The 22,685-nt window shown below is 44.2% G+C and overlaps 1 protein-coding gene across 2 annotated transcripts in view; it reads left to right on the top strand.

The window, feature by feature from the left end:
• Positions 1-11,344, top strand: part of cep128 (centrosomal protein 128) — a 72,490-nt gene extending 61,146 nt beyond the window's left edge. For both annotated transcript variants that reach the window (XM_079571799.1, XM_079571798.1), the window contains exons 24-25: positions 485-593; positions 11,184-11,344. In XM_079571799.1, coding sequence (XP_079427925.1) covers positions 485-593; positions 11,184-11,251 — 177 coding nt within the window. In that variant the 3' untranslated portion in view covers positions 11,252-11,344. The remainder of the gene's footprint in view (positions 1-484; positions 594-11,183) is intronic.
• Positions 11,345-22,685: the final 11,341 nt, after the last annotated feature.

Genomic DNA, 22,685 nt, shown 5'->3' with positions numbered 1-22,685 from the left:
GATAACTAGTAGCCTACATTAAAAAACCTCAAAATCATGGGCTCGTCCTCCAAATGTTGCCATATCAGATTTGTAGAAGCTCCTTTGTGAATTCCACGTGTAGTGATGCGGCCGCAGGTAAACAAACTACTGTAGATCCGGTAACCGAGCAGATCACTCCGCCGCTGCGTAGCTACAACCAGGAAGCTGATGCTGCTCAAATACAAGTTCTTTTAAATGCAAAAAAATCAACACAGACACCAACACCGGTGCACTGTGCTCGGGTCAGACTGTTTTTAATGCAGGCTACTAGTTACCATAGACATGCACTAGCCTAGCACCACTAAACTCTTCACATATAAGGTGAATACATGAACAAAACATCAATAAAAAACACTCTGGATAAGTAGGAAATGAGGCCCTATGTCCAAAATCCTGAAACATCCCTTTAATGCTCTCTCTATGCAGTGTGTGTTTTAATTCCACCCTCCCTGTTTTTGCGCAGGAGGACAAACTGGACGCCACGTCGCGGAGCCTGCGCCTGGCCGCTCTGTCCTCCTCCATCAAAGGCCCCGGCGCGTTCCTGAGCGGCTCCCTCAGATCCGACTCTCTGTGTGGGTATTTATATAATCCGCCTGACACCGCCGTCTATCACCAGGCTTTGATGCCGGCCGTGTTTTCTTCACACTCTGCTCTGCCGGGGTAATTTGACAATGTGTGTTTATTTTTAAATCTGGTGCCGCGCCTTTCGCAAGTCTACTTTGTCAAATCCAATTATCAATAAGCATATCGCAATAACATTTATAATCTCACGGGGACGGAGTGTTCGTTTCTCAGTCTCATGTCATTATTGCAACTGCGGAGGAAATGGCCAGAGATGCTTTCAGATTCGAGAATAGGGTGACGTCAAGTTTTCACATGAGGACAGGCGCCCGCTTTTATGTATCAAGAAATATCCAATGAAGATATTGAAGGTTAATTTTCTACCTATATAGATACAGACGGCATCTTTGGATTTGCCCATTTATGGTCATGTTCAAAGCAGCCAGAGGGAAAACAGAGAAGAAAAAAAACTGAACTTTCTCCCATTTCTCTACCATCACTTTAACAAATGCTAAAACCTGCAATGTGGCTCAACAGCTCCCAAAAACTTAAACGGGAAATGCTAATCAGGAAGCTAGCGTTAGCTTTATGCTACAATAGGCCAGGATGAATGATGTGTGTGAGTGAATGTATGGTGGTGTCAGAGGGTCCGTTGGCGCAGACGTGTGTAGTCGCGAAAGCGCCTCTGTCAGTCTCCCCCAGGGGAAACTGAAGCTACAAACGAAGTTTACACTGAGTGTGGAGTGAATGTACAATTGTCTCATGTAAAGCGCTTTGTGACCATGTCTGTGAAAGGCGCTATAGAAATAAAGAACTTCTTCTTCTTCTACTTATGCAAACATCAGTAATGAGTGCTGTTTTTTCTCTTCTACTGAACAATTTGATATGAAAAAACCTCCATATGCGCCAATTTTGGCTTTACTTTTTTGGTGTGTGATTAAAGTGTTTAGAATCCTCCAGAAAACATCTAAAAAGATTGAAAAATTGCAATTCCCATGAGAGGTTCTCTTCCTCCACACATGATGTGTGTTCCTCCCAAACTATTCAACTTTGTTTTGTCCACAGCAGTAAACTGGCAAAATATACTGTGGACTGATTAACCCAGAGTTGAATAGTTTGGGTGGAAAAATGGAGCAGCACATCAACATCAAAACCCTATCTTCACAGTGGATTACAGGGAGAATCATGGTGTGGGGCTGTCATCAATAGGAAAATGAATATTTATTAAATCAAGACTTGATAAACTTGTCAAGTTTAGAGATCAGGATGAATTTTGAACCTTTCCTCTTCAAACAAAACGGTTGCAGTTCAGCGAGATTTCTGGGTTCACTTACTTTGTCCTCCCTGTCCTGTGAATGTTTACATGTTATGGTCATTAAAGAATGTTTGGGTGGTATTAGTTTAAGCAAACACTGTTTCCAAAGCGTTCCCATACATTTTCCTCCCACTGTATATCTATAAAACTGCCACTAGTTACCATTTACCATTCTTAGCTTTCATTCCACATCATTGTAAGTATTTAGTCACACTCTCCTTTTTTATTGACACTGAGGCTGTTCCACACTTCTGCTGCGGGAAACTGAAGCGCTGCCTCACTGTTTTTGGACATGTTTTTGGAGTAATAGGCTGAGATGAGACTTAATATGACTGTTAAAATTCAAGTCTGAGTCCACAATTACACCTAGATTTCTAACTTGGCTTTTCGGTCCCAGTGAAAGCGTTTCAAGAAGACCAATGACAACCTCTCTGTGTTTTTGTGAGCCAAAGACAATTATCTCAGTTTTATCTGCATTTAACTGGAGGAAGTTGTTTTAATCTGCTACATACAGTGACACAGTGCATCTACAGGCCCGTGTTCACCCACTGTCTGTGAAACATAGATCTGAGTATCGTCTGCGTCATTGTGAGGACACGTTGTTGGAAACATGTACAAATTGAACAATTTATTCAGCATTATATTTTTGTCTGCCCATCTTCAAATGTAATTGAAGAAGAAGAAGAAACTTTATTTATATGGCACCTCCCTCAGATAAAATCACAAAGTGCTTCACAGAATCACAGAAAACATTACATAATTTACATAGGAACAATCACAGCCTTGTCAACTAAAAGCTCGTCTGAAAAGCAGCGTCTTCAGCTGCTTTTTGAAGGAATCAACAGAGTCGGCTGTACGTAGCGACAAAGGAAGGTCATTCCACAGTTTAGGAGCAACGGCTTCAAAGGACAGATCACCTCTGGTTTTAAAGTGGGTTCTTGGGACAGTGAGGAGGTTCTGGCTCGAGGACCTAAGGGTGCGACCTGAGGAGTAAGGGCACAGCAGGTCAGATATATATTTGGGAGCCTGACCGTGCAGCGCTCTAAAAGTCAAAACTAACATTTTAAATTCAATTCGAAGTTTGATGGGGAGCCAGTGCAGCGAGGAAAAGCATGAATCAACAATTCTAGATCAGAGTTGGATAAAATTGGCCTCAACTTGGCGACGTTTCTCGAATGGAAGAAACAGTTTTTCACCAGGTGCCTCGAGCGGCTTCCAGAGACAAAGACTGGTCAAACCAAACACCAAGATCTCTGATGCTCGACTGAACCGAGAAGCCCAGGGAACCAAGGTGGTTTTCTGCTCTGGAGCAATAATCAAAGTCTCAGTCTTTTAGAATTCAGCTGAAGGCAGTTTTCATAAAGCCACGACTTCACACTTGAAAGACAATCCAGTTACTCTGACAGTCTGTGCATCTCTGACTCCTTAAAGGAAAAGTACAGTTGAAAATCATCAGCAATTGTTTTGAAGCTGTTTCAGGGCGACATCATGGGTGACTTTCCTTCATTAATGAAAAACTATGAATAACAGAAAATGATTTATTCAGTGTGTCTGTGTGTAAAGCACATACAAAGAATCCAAACGGCATTACTCTTCCTTGTTCTTAAGCCGGTTTCAGCTGGCATGGATTGAGACTCCATTCCATTAATACAGTCACACACCACTACTTGTGTATCTAGAGGCAGGCCAAACGCACAGGCCAAGAACTTTGAGCTAAAACGATGAGAAAATCCTCTACACAGTGAAGAAATTTCCATTGCCCGATGTGAGACAGGCTGTGTATAAACCTGACGGTCTTAGAAGACACTCTGCTTTCGGTTTCAGTGGCTAATTTCAGCTAAACCTGTCCCTCGTGCTCAGTGTTGTCTGTGCCAGCGGCTCTCAGCCAAATCCACTGGTAGTGTTTGCATGAGCCGGTTACGTTTACCTGGCAGCGCGTTCGGCACACGCCGCTGATGCCGAGTCCAGCCTCCTAACGCTGGGCTGGGGAGCCAAACGCAGCAAGTGTTCATGTCGCAGCGTTTGATGGAAGCTGCTTGTTGACATGTTGTTTGTAATTGAACACGTTGGCTTGTTTGGTATAAAGTCTGCGAGAGACTATTTTTATTTTATTGATTTATTGATTGATTTATTTGACAGGGACATTGCAAGTCTACATAGTACAAAACAAACTTGTTACTGATGCAATGCAAAAAGAGTTTATAGCTAGTGCTAGTTTTCAACTCCAGTCCCTGGTTCAATCCAATCCACTTTATTTGTATAGCACATTCAACCAACAAAAATGTTTCCAAAGCAGGGACGTGCACAGGTAGAGCCCAGGTGGTGCTCAAGCTTTAAGTGCCCTTCTCAAGACCTGTTTTTTTCCTCCCCAATATTAAGTATTGTTTCTTTTATTGTTCTTAGTTTGCCCTACTGAGCCAACATGTGCTGAAAATACAGTTTTAATGTTCAACAACTTCAAATGGCGCTTCCTTCCTCCTCTGCCTCTCGAGCCGCGGCGGCGCTGACGCTCCTGATCCCAGAAGGGCATCTGTGCTGTTCCCGTGTTTCCCCCGTTTGAGAAGATGGTACAGCCCAGCTCTGTGAGACGCGGGAGTAAAGCAAACCCTAAATTTGATAACTTTATGAACGAGCCAGCGCGACATGACGGGATTATTAAAGGGAATGGAAACGAAAGGAAACGAAAGGGCCGTCAGTGCAAGGACGTCAGCGCCGCCGCTCGTGTCGAGATCAGGACAAAGTCAGTAACTTCCGTGGTTCTGTTTTGTCACTTTATATAATGTTCTGAAAATGAGCTGTATTACTCAGACTAAGTCAGGGCTGAGTGTAGACCAGGGCCAGAGCAGTGTGAGCTGAGCTGAGGAGACAGAGGGTGAGGAGGTGAGGAGGTGCCTGGGTTCTGGACACTGTGCCTCTGTTCGAGGAGCACAGGAACACGAACAGCCCAGGATTATTGTTTTAAGTGTAGGCTATAGTACCTTTGCTCACTTATCTGTATTTGTACTAATCTTGCAGAGCAATGTGATAGTCCTACGTCGTCCTCTAAAGTCTAGTTTATTATTAGGTCCACATAATTGGACATGTTAATCAATGGTCTGTTAGTGACAGAAAAAAAATCCCCCCAAAATTGCCCTTTTGTCTTGGTTTAGCACCTGCCCCTCAAAATGTCTGTGCACTGTTCCAAAGTGCTGCACATGAGATCCTAAAAACAGGTAGAATTAAAGCCGCAAGCGGCGTCGTGCGGCCCTCGCCCCTGGCATTCCCCCCCTTGCAACCGCCCCTGCTCGTTGTCGCCCCATGCGAGCCCCCCGATTGCTATGCTCCTTGTGAGCCCTTCTGATCTCTCTTGCCCCCAGCGACCTCCCCCTTGCGAATGCCCACGTTCGCTGTCACCCAAACCTGCTTTAGCCTCTGTCTCACACCCAAACCACTCTCTTACGCCTGCTAACCCATCCCACTCTCGCCTGAGCCTTTGTCACACACCGGCCTCACTCTTGTCCCAAGTAGCTTTGGTGCCCACTGTTGCCTCAGCCTGAAGGCCCCCTGTCCTCAACCTGGGCTGCTGTTCCAGATATGAAGCTTGTAACACAAGCCTATAAGTCATGTAAGTCTATCAAAGATAACAAACGGAAACAGGAGAATCAGAAAAAGACGATGCAAACTTTTCATACTTGTTGTAGGAAGACACGTTGTACTGTAATGTGGAACGAACCAGAGGGGTGTTTAAATGGAACACCTCTCTGCAATGGGCTGCACGAGTGAAGAGGGGGAAGGGAATACACAATTGTGTCACACTACTTGGTTCTCATTGTGTACTTTTATCAGGCTCGAAAATATGTGAATCATGTGAAAAAACAAAGAATTGGAAAATTGTCATGGCAGTGTTTGAACTGGCAACCTCCTATACCAGAGACCAGCACACTATCACTGAGCTATAACTACATATTGTCAATGACCTGATGTGGGCTACTATTCTCTAGAATAACACTCCAAAATTAGGTCCCAGCACCTGAGGAGAGGTAATTTTTGGTCAATTTTCCCCCTCCATTTTCTAGATTGTTTTGACATTGTCCCTGGTGTTGCCTCAATAGTTTCCCTACTATCCTGCCATGTCTTTAGTTATGCAAATTCTGTAAGCGTTGTTCCCACTTTTTTCATGAGGGTGGGACCATAGGTGCTGAATTATGTAATTTCCAGTAGGTGCCGAGAAAAAAAAAAAAAAAAGATAAAAATAGTAAAAGTCAGAATTGATCCAGCAGCCTCATGGTTATGAACCCAATGCTCTACCTATGACACTATACAGGCACAGTTAAAATTCTAGCTGAACAAAGCAATCTCTTATGAAACTCCCTGTGCATTAGAAATGTTAGGACAAGCTACCTCCTTCACCTAAGACGACCTTTTACCACTGAGATATAAGTCCATACAAACATGGGCCTGATGAGGGCAAGGCTTCTCTAAATTTCTGGGCCGAAATTAGGGGACAGCACCCCACTGGAGGAGAGGGAACATTTCCCCATTTTTCATGAGGGCGGGACCATAGGCGGTAAATCATGTTCTTCCCAGAAAGAGCCAAAAAAAAGAAAGAAAGAAAGAAAGAAAAAAAACAAAAAACTTATGAAGGTCAGAATTGATCCAGGGGCCTATTGGTTATAAACCCAATGCTCTGCCCATGACACTATACAGGCACAGACAATGTATTAGTAGAACAAAAAAATATCTTATGAAACACCCGCACTCATGGTCTTAGGCTGAGACAATGTGTACAGTGGTCCATGTAAAATGAGAAAGCATAAGAAAAGTGTGAAGGCTGTGTTAGGACTAGCTCATTCACTGAAGACAACCTTGCTACTACTGAGATATAAGTCCATACAAACATGGGCCTGATGAGGGTGAGGGTTCTCTCAATTCTCAGGCCAAAATTAGGTGACAGCACCCCACTGGAGGAGAGGGATCATTTCCCCATTTTTCATGAGGGTGGGACCAGAAAGTACCGAGTCCAAAAGAAAAAAAAAAAAAGGTGATGGCTGGGATCGATCCAACAACCTAACGTATAGGAACCCGGCACTCTACCAATGGAGCTTCACAAGCTTAGTGAATACTGCAGCCAATTGAACATTAATGTTATGAAAGACTGCACTTGTGTATTTGCAGAAAACGGAAATTACAGCTTAAGCATTAATATATTTCATCTTTTTAATGAGGGTAAATTCCTCTGACCGGCCAAAGATTTGATGAGAGGGTGCACCAGCCCAGCAGCACCCTCCATATAAAGAATATTTCGTTGAGAGCGAAATAGTACGAGGAACACACAGAGGGACGGACAGGAAACGGGTAAACTAAACTTCCTGTCACTATAAACTTTAGAAAAAGTTGATTTTGGAGGCAAAAACATGGAAATTGAAGCATCTTTCTGTGACAGAGGGGTAGTATAAACATGTACGAGTCTAAAACTGTAGCCGTTGTGAATAAAGGAGGAAATTTGGAAAATTGACGAATTTCAGAGAAAAGTCTTACAGAGGCCACCATGCTGCCTGGCTAAGACCTCTGGCCATTTCCACGGAGGATGGGTGGGACCACTTAGAACCACTTAAAACCCACTTAAAGGGGGGGTATTATGCAAAATCGACTTTTTCAAGCTTTACATCATGTTATTAAGTCATTCCCTCATTAAAAACATGCCTGAAGTGTTGCCTTAGCACATTCACGTATTTTCGAGTAATCTGTAAAAACTCCGATGGCAGCCATTTTAGGGATAAAACGCCTGATTCCTTCAGGAAACGCCTCGAACCTCCAGGATACGCCTCCAACCTTTCGTCACCAGCCGAGTAACCAACCACTGCTCCTCAGCAGAACCCCCTCCCCGCAGTGTCTAGCCCTAAGATGTAAACAGAGTCATCATGGAGGATTAGCTTCATGTGTTGTGAACCGGAGCCACAGCAGACTTTTACATAGACACACATCAGTGTTTCTGTTACCGAAACACCCAGGATTAAAACCGGTGACAAGAACACTTATTTCAGTGTCTGGTTCTGCGCTGGGCCTTGATGATGCACAGAGCCTCCGGAGAAAGCTAATGCTAAGCTAAACCTCGAGTCATCACGTGAAAACGAGAAATATGCACACATAAAGTCAATAAAACCACCACACACATAAAGAACCGTTTAACAATGATCACACACGGAGCCTGGCTTGTTGATTTGGAAGTTTATTGCTCACATTTCATCTACAATGGGTCATAGCCGAGTGGCTTTCTCCCGGAGCTAACAAGCTAGCCGCGACAAGCTAACGGGAAAATTCACTGAATACAAGCAGCATATTATGCATTGAAAACGTCACTAAAACAGGCAACTGCTTGAAGCAGCCTTTATGATGATCACACACAGAGCCTGGCTTGTTGATTTTGTAGTTTATTGCTCACATTTCATCTACAGTGAGTCGTAGCCGAGTGGTTTGTCCCGGAGCTAAGGCACTATTAGCCGCGACAAGCTAACAACCTTCACCTTCACAACATTCATTGAAAACAGGCAGCATATTATGCACAAATAACGTCAATAAAGCCGGCAACTACTTGAAGCAGCCTTTACGATGATCACACAATGAGCCTGGCTTTACACATTTGTGGTTTATTGCAGACTTTTCATCAACAATGAGCTGTAGTCGATTATAACAAGCTAACGGGGTAACTTCGAAAAACCATTGTCCACCTGCACAGATAATGTCCGTCTATGAATCGCATGGGCTCCTGCAGATCCTGGTGTCGTCCATGGGGGTATAGTTAGAGATCCATAGGGCATGGCAGATGCAAAGAGATAGCCTCCAAACAGCAGTTATTTTTCAGGCAAGAGCCCCTTCCAAGCGTCCGGTGTGGAAGGTTTGTCTCCAAATAATATCCTGTGTGGCCATTGTTCACAAAGTGATAAACAGTAGGTCCTTTCCAATAATAAAAATTAAAATGCACCGATCGTAGTTTCAATACAGTTGAGACAACGAGCGCAGTGTTGTTGTGATGCCACAGACAGCGTGTGGAGGGGGCGTGTCGGAAAGGGTCAGAGGTTCTTAAAGAGACAGAGGCCTATTTCAAGTCATTTGCTAACGCCATTTTGAAAGAACAATTTTATACAAGGCAGTTATTCTAATTTACTGCATTTACAGACCAACAGAAGGTTTCGTCATCATTGTAGTGTGCTATAGACTGGTGCTATGTGGCTGAAAAAAGCATAATACCCCCTCTTTAAGGCCCAAAGGCGCGAGTGTGTGTCCAAGTTGGTGGAGGCTCTCCGTCACTGAATTATTTTTTTCAAATTTGCATGTGGCGCTGTTGTGCCATTTTGCACGTCCCACATTGGACACTCACATTTTCGTAAATTTTTCACCAGACTGGATTTTTCGGTGATTTTTAATTGAGTTTTCGCGCACGTTCAGGGGGTGAAAATCCAGTTTTAAGAGGCGGAAAGAAAGAAAGAAAGAAAGAAAAATAATCGTTTTTTGCCAAAAAAACCTAAGCCGTTGCCGTTACCACCACATGCTGTACACCGTTGGAAAGCTCTGGCTAAGGCGCACAAAAAAGTTGTGGGTCATTTTTTTCTGGCGTGTACGTGGAGCGCGCGGTTGGCCGCTGAAGCCCCCGGGAAGGCTTTTCTGCAAAAGCAAAAACAATATAGGCGTTTTTCCATTGTAGCTGTTTTTACACATTAGACATTTTCGGAAAGCTCTGGCCGAGTCCTATGCGTCTGTCGTGGTCGGAGGTCGCTGTGGTCGCTGTCGTGTCCGTTGTGCACTCCGTACGCCATCGAAGCGCACCCTGGTGCCCCCCTGCGTTGCAGAAGCAATAGTCCCTATCGCCATGTATGGCGCTCGGGCCTAACAAGGGTTCCCGTTGCTCGAAATACCATATATTATACATTTTCGGAAAGCTCTGACCAAGGCGCATGCAACTGTCAGGGTCATTACTCTCTGGTACGTACCCAGTGAATGAGTGATGACATTAACATGCATTTTATAGGGGGCGCTGTTGGGTCCACTGCCACCAAACGTCATGTCATGTATGCGGGGGTGAAGGGGCAACATGTGTATGAGTTTTGGTAATGATCCGAGCTAGTTTGTGCGAACGGGGGCCATTATTGAGGTCTCAGAAATCGCCAAAATAAAGGTCAACTTTGGGGCTCCACTGGACGAAGACCGCAAAACATAGCAAAATTCTTTGGATAACTTTTGATCCCCAACATGTGTAGATGAGTTAGAAGCGATCAGAAGCTCATTCGGACAAACGCCCACGGAGGAGTTCGTTCAAATGCGACATCAGCGTGGAGGCAATTTGACTTTTCCTCATTTTTCCACTCAAAATAGGGGACTTCCTGTTTGTCAGGGGGCGGGGTCATAATAATGTTTTTTGCTGGTCACGACCTGGACAATGTCTGTGCCCAAAGGCGCGAGTGTGTGTCCAAGTTGGTGGAGGCTCTCCGTCACTGAATTATTTTTTTCAAATTTGCATGTGGCGCTGTTGTGCCATTTTGCACGTCCCACATTGGACACTCACATTTTCGTAAATTTTTCACCAGACTGGATTTTTCGGTGATTTTTAATTGAGTTTTCGCGCACGTTCAGGGGGTGAAAATCCAGTTTTAAGAGGCGGAAAGAAAGAAAGAAAGAAAGAAAAATAATCGTTTTTTGCCAAAAAAACCTAAGCCGTTGCCGTTACCACCACATGCTGTACACCGTTGGAAAGCGCTGGCTAAGGCGCACAAAAAAGTTGTGGGTCATTTTTTTCTGGCGTGTACGTGGAGCGCGCGGTTGGCCGCTGAAGCCCCCGGGAAGGCTTTTCTGCAAAAGCAAAAACAATATAGGCGTTTTTCCATTGTAGCTGTTTTTACACATTAGACATTTTCGGAAAGCTCTGGCCGAGTCCTATGCGTCTGTCGTGGTCGGAGGTCGCTGTGGTCGCTGTCGTGTCCGTTGTGCACTCCGTACGCCATCGAAGCGCACCCTGGTGCCCCCCTGCGTTGCAGAAGCAATAGTCCCTATCGCCATGTATGGCGCTCGGGCCTAATGAAGCAACAGTGCTTAAAAAAAATGGTTAAGAGAACATGTTATTGTTATAGATATTTCCACAATAATAAAACACTTTGGAATCGTCCTTGAGATGACTTGGACAGAGGCTTGGAGGCTGACGAAATATTACTGGCTTAAATATTCTTACCAAACCTACAAAAAACTGTTTATTGGAAGAAAATACTGAGTTTGATGTTTACTCACCGTAGATTCCCGTTGTGTCTTCTCACCACAGCTCCTCCCAAACGCCTGAGCACTCGAGACCTGGGCGGCTCCTCTGTGAACGGGACCTTTACAGATTAGGGCCAGTCCAGGAGCCCCGTTATCCCTCTTCCCCAAACGAACACGGCGCTTCCTTCCACGCGCTCTCCTGACCCGGAACCAAGAGGGGAAGCCACACCAGAACGAAACCCTCCACAGACACACAGGAGCGGGACAGGCAGCTCACACTGTGGAACAAGGTGCACACTACTGTTTAAGTGTTACAGAATGTATTTTTTACCTGAATAACATGTTTTTTATATCCAGAATGCCAATGTTTTTCGTGGTGTTTGTTTTGTGACTGACGGGCCCTGTATTACAAAGTTATGGGAGCAGATTGGTGCGAAAACTGATGGCATTTGGTCACAACTAGGGATGCACCGATCCGCTTTTTTGAGCTCCAGATCCGATATTTTTGACCCTTCATCTGGCCGATACCGATCCGATACAGTCTTTTTGTATTATTAGATTTTTATATAATATACTGTATATCATTATATATTATTGCCTATGGATATTACCAGTTTTACCACTAGTTTTACCAGCTGTATTTTTTTCATAAACATGGAAGACGTTTTGGCTTTAGCTTTGAATATTAACCCCTTAACTCCCACCTGAACCGAGCACATTTTCTCCAGTTTGGCCCTAACCCTAACCCTAACCCCAATCCAAAAGCTTCTGGGAAAAAGGTGAGAAAATAGCGACAAAACTGAGACGAAAACAATGATGAAGATGTGACAAAAAAGTGAGAAAAGTTTGACAAAAAAGGACAAAAAAAATGACCAAAAATTTATTAAAAAACATTACTAAAAGTTATAAAATGAGTTGAAAACCCCCCAAAAAAAAGATGGAAAAAAATTTGATGACATGATTAGAAAGTTTTTCAGAAGCAGGTGTTTTAATTCTGTTTTGAAATGTGTCTTGTAAGCCCACGAGAGCTGAGCACTTATGTGAAAGACACAATAATAAGAATAAATCAAATCAAATAAATCAATTCAGTGTCCTAGCTTAGCGATAGCATGAAGGCCGTGAATCTGCGGTCCTGGGTCTGCAGCGGCTCCATCTGCAGGTTTACCGCTGTGCTGTGATAAACCCTCGAAGCGCGGCGGTGCGGTAAACCTGCAGAGCCGCTGCAGATTCAGCACCGCAGATTCACGGCCGTCTTGTATCGGACCCGTCCAGTCATCAAATCCGATCCAATCCGATACTCTAAAAAAGCCTGATCGGCTACCGATACCGATACTGAATATCGGATCGGTACATCCCTAGTCACAATAAAACAAATAAATGGACAAGCATCTACATTTGTACAAGTTTGTGTGCTGGTGATGTGCTGGTGATGATCTACTGTATTAGTGATGTTAACTTGCTAATTTACTGTAGGATGTACCTAAAGTAATCCAGTAGGGTGTCGTATATTTCCTTTTTTACAATAGTGGTAATAATTAAAATAGTACAATGGTCAAACACACGGCTATATTGACTTGTTATAGCAAAGATGTCGTGGCATCAGTGAATGAGCATAGACTTTCCTCGTTTCCCCTCTTTCTTTCTAATACAGGGCCCTTTTAATTCTTGCACAACATGCATTTTAAACCCGTCCCTCACACTTGTCTCTGCAATGAATTTATGCCAATGTGTTTGTCTCCACTTTAAAGTAACCGTATTTTTTATATCATGCAGTATATATTTAAAAAGCATCTCCTGTGTAAGAAATGTGTGTTTTACAAGCGTCACAGCAGATAAATAAATCCCTGTGGGGCTAAATGTCTTATTTAATAAGCCCTCTTGTCCCCGTGTGTTCTTATTGAAGTGTTAGCTTTGCCGGGGCCTCGAGACGCGTGAATTTCCTGCTGCAGCGTTTTTTTTTTCCTAAAATCCTTCATTTTCAACGACGAGCCACACGAGAGAGCGAGACGCGCCCTCTGCTAATTTACCGCTCCACTTCAAAGCCGTAAACACAGAGCTGCTGTGTAAACACTTCTGCTGCTTGTACTTAATCTGTGAGGTGCGCTGTATTGTTGAACTGCAGGCAGCCGATAGTGAGCGCGGAGGCCACGGCATAATAGATTCTCGCTGTATCCAGGCACACTTCAAATAGTGTTGGTTCAAAATGTATCTAAAATACACCAAAACCTGAGTCAAAATCAGATTTAACTCAAGAATGTCACCAAAAGAGAGCCATTTGCCACTAGAGTAACCTTCCTTAGGGTGTATTCAGACCAGGAAAGTCCTTTGCTCCGCTTGTTTGTTCCGGATCAGGGGCGAACTTTTCTTTCCGTTTGGTGCAGTTCGTTTTCAGACTGTACTTTAACAAGAGAACTATATTTTGTAAACACGAGTGTGACGATCGAGGCTCCCATTGGACAGCAAGGACCACAACAAATGAAATAAAAATGAAAATTTGATGCTTACTATGATAATAAAAGAAACGTGAGAGGCTAAACCACTGACCTTTAACCTCAGCTTCACCGGAGCAGCTGAGGAAGAGGAGTTTGTGTGGATGAAGGGTCGTCTGAGCTGTTTGTTTCCATTATGTCCACGGGACAAACTGTTGGTCTTGATCCTCCTCTTCTTTAATGCGTCTGTACTTTCATTTAAGTTTGGCGAAGTTTTTTCCACTTTGACACCGCGGCTGTTCAGGAGACGCTCAAAGCCTCTGCTTCATTTTCTCACTAAACACAAACTCAGTTGTGTCAGTGCATCTGCCCAAACGTCCAGGAGCTCCAGGTCTGTCCACGGCTCATTGTTAGTAGCCCCTGCCAGTGTTAGCGTTAGCAGCAGTGAAGGCCTTGCTACGGTGGCTTGTTGAGCCCAAAAAGGCGCATGTTTCCCGCAGTTGTTTCGGATCAACAGTGGTTTATATTCACACCTGGAGCGAACTGGCCCAGAGTCCGTTTGGAAGCCGGACCGAGACCACCTGAAAAAGTGGGTCTGGGTTCTTTGATTCGTTTGTTGTTTTCACACCTGAATAAAAAATCCGGAGCAGCGTTCAGAACGAACCCTGATCCGTTTAAAGTGGACCAAACAGAGCAGGTCTGAACACACCCTTAGTCTTGTCCCTACAGAGAAGCTCCGCCTCTTTAAGTTTCTCTTTTCCATCCTCGTTTATAAAAGACATTTCAGGGTTAGGGGATTTATACGGCTCGCCGATCTGATCAGAGTTGCACATTGTCGTTTTTGTATATTGAGTATCTTCTTCCTTGTCAGACCCGACAGCCTCTCGCCGTCTGCCTTTTGTGTCTGCTTAACAATTTCACCCAAATTTCATCACTGCGTCGAACACATTACTTCAGGATTGTTCTGCAAATTGTAACCAAGTCCCACGTCCCCTCCGGTCACAAACCATTCAGCCACAAACGCCCTGTTCTGCAAGTACCTGCACAAACTCCGGAATCCTCTTATTAAGTGCAAATCCATGTGTTAAGTGCTGGTGTCCTTTGTCGAACACCTTGTTAATATTCGAGAGGGAATTAATTGACAGCCACGTCGTTATCGCTCTTTGTGTAAGAATCAAAGATGGGTTTGTCTTTTGAGAACACATGGAGCACCGCGCTGTTCTCCTCTGAAGTTATCATGTTCACATCTGCAAAAGACAGAGCAAGGAGTTTGGAAAAGAAAGAAAAATCCAAACTTGGAGCGAGACGATGTCCAAATATGCTTTAAAAACTACATTTTTATTGCGCTTTTATGATGCTGTAAGTTTCTGTCGGTGATGGAGAAATAACATTAATAGCATCATATCAATAAAATGTATTGTATGGACATTTTTATATTTCTAGAAATCCAAATCTAGTTTCATTAGATTGAGACTCGACTCAACAGCAAGATGCTTTTTTGCATTTCAAATCTCAGCCAAATGCTCTAATATCGGCCGGGGCCTTTATTTACTCCAGGGCATCTCGGACCAGGCCTTTATTTCTATTTGAGCAAAACGGACGACCAGGAAAATGAATAAAAAAGAGATTTGTGTCCATTTGCCCCTAAAATATCAGGTTAATTTATTAATGAACATTTCAAACCCTCTCCCAGCGGCTGGAACATTGACGCCTTTTATTTTGTCGGGACAACAGGAAGTGTTTCGTTGCTGTTAGCGGAGCTTTGACATCAGTGTCACTGCAGGTTTCTGTTTCGTTTTTACCGCGGACCGGATTATTTGTTGTTATCTTGTGTAAAAGGCGAGTTTAGACGGAGCGTTTGTGTTTGTGATCGATCATGAGACTGACCCGAGAGAAGACGAGACGCTCGCGCTGATGGGAGGAGTTATTTTGAGGCGTGGGACTGACCTGCACACGGAGCAGCTGGACGTGCTTTGAAGACGCGATGGAGACTTTATTAAAACCCTGGAGGGTCACACAACATTTGCCCTGTTTCCAAATATGGTCACAGGAGGTTTGAAAAGTGGCTAAATCTGTGTCAAAGTTACGCTGGGATCAGCTCCTCCGCAGCGTCCCCCTCGGCCCGGGTTCAGTTTGTTACTTCCTGCACGCGAGTTTTCATTTACACCAGTATGAGACAAACTCCTAACATGGGGGATATTTCTACTGCTATAGTTTCTAATAAAAGCCCCGGCCTGTTTTAGAGACCGGCTTTAATTTGCCTCCACCAGCCGCGAACCCGGCCTCTGTCGGAGACCCGGCCCCTGTCAGAGACCCGGCCTCTGTCGGAGACCCGGCCCCTGTCGGAGACCCGGCCTCTGTTAGACCCGGCCTCTGTCGGAGACCCGGCCTCTGTCGGAGACCCGGCCTCTGTCGGAGACCCGGCCCCTGTCGGAGACCCGGCCCCTGTCGGAGACCCGGCCTCTGTCGGAGACCCGGCCCCTGTCGGAGACCCGGCCTCTGTTAGACCCGGCCTCTGTCGGAGACCCGGCCTCTGTCAGAGACCCGGCCTCTGTCAGAGACCCGGCCTCTGTCGGAGACCCGGCCTCTGTCGGAGACCCGGCCCCTGTTGGAGACCCGGCCTCTGTCGGAGACCCGGCCCCTGTCGGAGACCCGGCCTCTGTTAGACCCGGCCTCTGTCGGAGACCCGGCCCCTGTCGGAGACCCGGCCTCTGTTAGACCCGGCCTCTGTCGGAGACCCGGCCTCTGTCAGAGACCCGGCCTCTGTCGGAGACCCGGCCTCTGTCGGAGACCCGGCCTCTGTCAGAGACCCGGCCTCTGTCGGAGACCCGGCCTCTGTCGGAGACCCGGCCCCTGTCGGAGACCCGGCCTCTGTCGGAGACCCGGCCCCTGTCAGAGACCCGGCCTCTGTTAGACCCGGCCTCTGTCGGAGACCCGGCCTCTGTCGGAGACCCGGCCCCTGTCAGACCCGGCCTCTGTCAGACCCGGCCCCTGTCAGACCCGGCCTCTGTCAGACCCGGCCCCTGTCAGAGACCCGGCCTCTGTCGGAGACCCGGCCCCTGTCAGAGACCCGGCCCCTGTCGGAGACCCGGCCTCTGTTAGACCCGGCCCCTGTCAGAGACCCGGCCCCTGTCAGAGACCCGGCCTCTGTTAGACCCGGCCCCTGTCAGAGACCCGGCCTCTGTTAGACCCGGCCTCAGTCGGAGACTCTGCCCCTGTCAGAGACCCGGCCCCTGTCAGAGACCCGGCCTCTAATGGAACACAGGCCAGTATTAGAGAATTTTCGGTAAGTTGAGTCCATTTACCATTTACACAAATGAACTCGTACGCAGCCATTCACAGTCTCATTCATGCACCAGTGTCGGACACTGGAGGCAAGGCGGGTGAATAGTCTTGCCCAAGGACACAATGACAGTGTGGACCTGCAGGATGTCACATGTGTCAGGGACAGACCACCTCCTCAGACTGAAGCAGCATTTTGTGGGTCAACCAGTTCAAATCAATTTCACCAAACAGGAGTAAAGATCCGGAAAGTGATAGAAATAAGACCCGGCTTGATGCATCTAAGTTTACTTGGGAGTGGGTGGAGAAAAGAAGGCGGCGTTTGAGAGTAAGAAAAACACACTTCACACAGTAAGATCTGATTTCATACCTTTTGCTTACCCTTGTGCCTGAACCACCTTAAAGGAACATAACGATGAGTGATTACAACTCGTTTTCCAACTCCTCCATTCATCACAACACTCCCAATAAATCACATTTGCTCACGCTCATTACGGACGCTCATCTTATAGCAACATTAAAGCTCCTTATCTCCGTGTGCTACACTCTCCCAACAGGCTCGTTTGCCCGTGTGCGCCCTCGCCTCATCATTAGTCCCACTTCACTCCGTCTTTTTCCTTCATATAAAGAGCTTGGGTTCACTTGTGTGAGCAGAAAGCGTGTCGCAGGAGTTGATAATCTGCATTTGCACACGCGTGAGCGGCTCCGCGCACGTCTGTCTCCGGCTTGTCAAAACATAAGCAGGAGCGTAGTTATTCACCGTTACACCGGATTTGCGACTTGTTATTCAAATCTATGCACACAAAAAAGCGCAGCCCAAATGTGGAGCGGCGCCTGTTGTGTGAAGGCGGAGAGGTTGTAAAAAAAATCAGGTCATTGTCGGAGCGTGTTCAGAGCTGACAAAACACAGACACGTTTGTGCTGCATCATCACGGCTAAACGCGTAATAGTGTCATACGTGTCAGTGCGGGACGACGGCAGGTCGAGAGGAAGTGCAAATGTTGTTTCAGATTGTTACACTGTCACAGCATGTGTTCGCACGCGGCCTGTATAAATATCACAAAATGATCGTCATCCAAGTGGTTTTAAACAGTCGGCCCCATTACCGACTATTTTAAGCAAAGGGTCTAATTTCGCTGTCCATGGTGCTGAAATGTTGCTGAATAGATGGTTGGAATATACACTGCTCACAAAAACTTAGGGCAAAAAACACATCCTATATTTCAATCAATTCGATTTTTCAGATGAAAATCTTTATTCATAGTGTAGGGCAATGTGTTGAGAACAAAATAACATAAGAATGATAAATGGAAATCAAATTCTCAGCCCCTCCCTTAAATTAAATTTCAATTAGGATGAAAAAATTTCAACTCAATTGAAAAGAAAATAAACAAAAAGAAAGAAATCAAGAGAGAAAGTCGAGTAAAAAAATGGAATGAAACTGGAGAGAAAACAATAAAACAGTCATTATTAATATTATTATACATAATAATGATAAAATGATAATAACAATGGTGTAAAGAAGAAAAGGGGAAGGGAAAGGAAAGGGGGAGACCCTCCCCCCCAAAAAAAAAAAACAAACGATCATGACATCCCTATGATTAGTACTGCTACTCATTATTACTGCTATTCATAGTGCTAAGTGTAACAAGATTTTTTATTTTAATTTTATTTATTTTATTTATTTATTTTTAATTAATTTTCTTGTCATTATTATTTGACTTTATTTGTGTGTTTTGTGGGAAGTGGGTGGGACATAAGAGGAAAAACCACATAGACTGTCTTGTTTGCAACTTATGTGAAATAAAAAGATAATAAAAAATAAAAAAAATTCACAGCCCCTGGAGGTCTGGATCCAAAATTATAGTCAAAATCAAAGTGACAAATCAGGTCACTGGTTGATCCAAATTCTGTAGAAATTCCTCCAAACGAGTCTGTTGTTCTTCTGTTCCACTGACGAGGCGACGCCCCCACAGCTGCAGCACAGAGAGGCGTCTCAGGAGGCGCTACAGGGAACAAAAAGGACAGAGAAGAAGATGGTGAAAGACTGTTGTGGAGGAAGAGGATGGAGGAGGTGGAGGAGGTGACCAGTGCAGGACACCACGCTCTGGATCACTGATAAACCCAGGAGGTGCTGCACCGTTTCAGAGGATCAGAGGACACTGAAGGCAGCCAGGTTTCCTCCGGGCGCTCCCTCCAAAAACATGCACTTACTGTATCTGGTTCAGGCATGTTTTATCTCACTTTAGAATTATGTTTGTCAAATGTAGTTTTATTTTAGACCCTTAGTTTAATATACATAAAGGTGAACCAAAAGCAATATATATTATTTCATTAAATGTGTTATTTTACACATCAGGACAGAAGCACTGACGTTGCTCCTCGAAGTTTGTGGAGAAACAAAAGTTGGTGATGTTGTTTATTGTCCCTCCCTCATAAAGGAGCAGAGTTAGCCACTGTGCGGCTCCAGCACAGAGAGCAGCCGTCTCTGAGTCCCATTACAACAAACCCATTTGGCCCGCATTACCAACTCATTCAGTCACTGGGACCGCTCGGCTCCGCTCCGGCTCTGCCTGGCCCAGGGGCTCGGGACGGGGCGGGGGGGCGGCTGTGGTGCATCCCGCTCCTAACGCTCAATAAGTGCACGGCTTATTGCAGCTGAGTCGCCCAATCAGCCTGATTCTCTCCGGGCGCAGAGGAAATACAGGCTTTTGTTTGGAGAAACTGCGACGTGGATAGAAGCTATTTTGGAAACTCTCCCGTCTCTCGGTTTGTTGGCGACAAGTCCAGCAGCCAGTGTGTGAGGCAGAGTTTACGCAGACAAAAGCATTTTCCTGTGAGTCTGTGTGATTGTGGGATACATTATGCTGCGCCATGTCTGGAAAACATACAGTAGAAAGCTTTGATTGTTGGCACCTCAATAGCATCTGCACAAGCAAACAAACCACTGGCTTCTTTATTTCAGATTTGTATTTATCGATTATAGTAAAATGTGTCTTTTTAATACATTTAATAACTCGTTGACACTCTGATTCTGTCGTCTTGCTGTGACAGTTCAAAACTTAAAGGAATAGGCCACCGTTTTTTCATACTGAGATATGTTCTTACCTCACTTTAGTGGAGTTAATATATCCCCGTCTGGTCTTTGTCCGTGCGCTCACACATACGCAGCCTCTCCCACATGTCACATAGCTCCAAAAAAGCTCACGATAGAAGCTACCAAGCTCTTCCACGTGTTCCCTATTTAAATAAAGTTACTACTTACTTACTTTCTATCGTGAGCTTTTTTGGAGCTATGTGACATGTGGGAGAGGCTGCGTATGTGTGAGCGCACGGACAAAGACCAGACGGGGATATATTAACCCGTCTAAGGTTAGGTAAGAACATATCTCGGTATGTAAAAACGGTGGTCTATTCCTTTAATTTGATGGAAACACAGAAAGCAAATCGTAAGTAAGTCATTTGCCATCCACAAATTGTCATATTTTGACGTAAATTTCAAAATGTTTAAATCCAAAAAATAAAGATTGTAGCTAGTATGATTGTTGGTAACTGGTGTAAATTTGGTGCCAGTACAGTAAAAAATGTAGAAGGTATTGAAGATTATCCATAAATTGTCATATTTGTGCAGACATTTCAAAATAAAGGCCCAGACCTGAAAAACAAAGGGTGAAGAAAGTTGCTAGTTTAATAACTGGTGCCAAATTAGTGTCGCTGAGAACTGTAGAAGCTATTAAAGAGTAATGCCCATAAATGGTTATATTTTGGTATGAATCATCCAGACCTGAAAGTTGTAAATTGCTAATTTAATAATGTATAACCGGTGCCACTTTAGTGTCACTAGTGATCAGTACGGTGAAAGCAGCAGAAGCTATTCAATATTACTATCCATAAATCATCATATGTTGACGTAAATTTCAAAATAAATGTCCAGATCAAAAAAATAAAGGGTGTAGTAAGTTGGTAACTGGTGTAAATTTGGTGCCATGTGAATGTAGAAGGTATTGAAGATTATCCATAAAATGTCATATTTGTATTTCAAAATAAAGGTCCAGACCTGAAAAATAAAGGGTGTAGAAAGTTTAGTGCCACTACAGTAAAAAAGTACAAGATATTGTAGATCGTCCATAAATTGTTGATTTGTATGATGAACTTTTTACAACCCATATATTCCCTTGGTATCAGCAAAGTAGCTTCTAAATCCATCCATCCAATAGAGCTAAGAAACAGATAATATTGATTTATTAATTTCCTTCCATTTCATTTCTTTTGCATTTGTATCATTTGTTTGAGGTGAAACAACCAAGAAACGTTCTTTAACTACAAAAGGGCAGAAAAAACACTTTTCCATTTCCATGTTTTCCCTAAATTTCCCTCCAATTTTTCTCAATTTGTCACGTGTTTTTCCCCAATTTTCCAGAAATGTTCAAGTTTTTTTTCCAAATTTTTATTGATTGATATTTTTTTGTCCCATTTCATTTTTTTTCTTCAAATTTTTGCCCCAAATCTTTCCAGTGTTTTTCATGTTCTTTCCCAATTTTTTTTCCACTTTTTGCCCAATTTTGTCCACCTTTTCCCCCAGTTTTCAACCTTTTTTCATTTTTTTTTCGAACTTATGTTTCACTTTTTTTTTCTTTTAAATTTTGATGACTTGAATATATGAATCTTTTTACCTGAACAGCAACACGATGGGGATAAAAGCTTCTTCCTTGTTGTGAGGTCATTTGCACATCGCCACCTATTGTTCTGGAGTGAGACTCTTATAATAAACAAACACATTCACTCTTTACGGTGCTTTTATAGAAACGTAGTAGAGTAGAAAGTGTTAGAGAAGAAGTAACAGTATAGTACATTTACTTGATTACTGCTGCATAATGAAAGAACTACAGGCTAAAATCTTTCAGCCGATGTGTTGATGACCTGCTTTTGCTGATGTATCCGAGTCTGTCAGAGTTGGTGGAAGTGTTGGCTGTATTTACTGGTGAGTGGGAGATTCCCGCGCTCAGCTGAATGACCTCTGACCTCACGTGAGGCTCGTCTCACGCGCCTCACGCGCCTCACCACGGGCAGCGCTGCAGGACCTGATGTCGACGGGGTAACACTTATCATTCATCACGTGGAAGCACTGGCAGCCGTCGCTCATGTAGAAACAGGCTCTGCACTCGCGGGTATCGACAGACTGGACGTCAATTCACAGAGATGACTTCGATCATTCAGGGATGTTTTGGAACGGGCTGTGCAGATAAACATGATTGATCGCACTGCTCTGTTGCTCTATGTGGTCTGTCCACTCATATCTACTGAATCCACCTGTATATGCACTCACGCTGTTCTGTATCAAACTGTTTAATCTTCTTTGTGCACGCCCTTATAGGCAGTTTTTATAGTTAGTATTTATCGAAGTTACGTCTTATATGTTTTATGTTTCATGTTGAAGGATCGAACCGAGAAAAACTCCTCGTTGTGAACCTGCTCACTAACAATGGCCAATAAAACAGTTCTGATTCTGATCACGTCAGGGTGATTTTGAGAAACAATGACACAAACCAGAAAGTACTTTAAAGAGGGGGTGTTCTGCTTTAAAGAGGGGGTGTTCTGCTTTAAAGAGGGGGTGTTCTGCTTTAAAGAGGGGGTGTTCTGCTTTAAAGAGGGGGTGTTCTGCTTTTGTCAGTCCCACAGCACCAGTCTATATCACACTACAATGATGACAAACCTTCTGTTGGTCTGTAAATGCAGTAAATTAGACGAAAAAATGACAAAAATGTGATAAAAATTTGACCAAAAAATGCAAAAAATGGATAAAAAATTACAAAAAAATTACAAAAATTTGATTTAAATTTGATAAAAAAATTGAC

The sequence above is a fragment of the Gobius niger genome (genome assembly GCF_951799975.1).
Source record: "Gobius niger genome assembly, chromosome: 15".
Taxonomy (NCBI): domain Eukaryota; kingdom Metazoa; phylum Chordata; class Actinopteri; order Gobiiformes; family Gobiidae; genus Gobius; species Gobius niger.
This window is presented reverse-complemented; position numbering and strand designations above follow the sequence as displayed.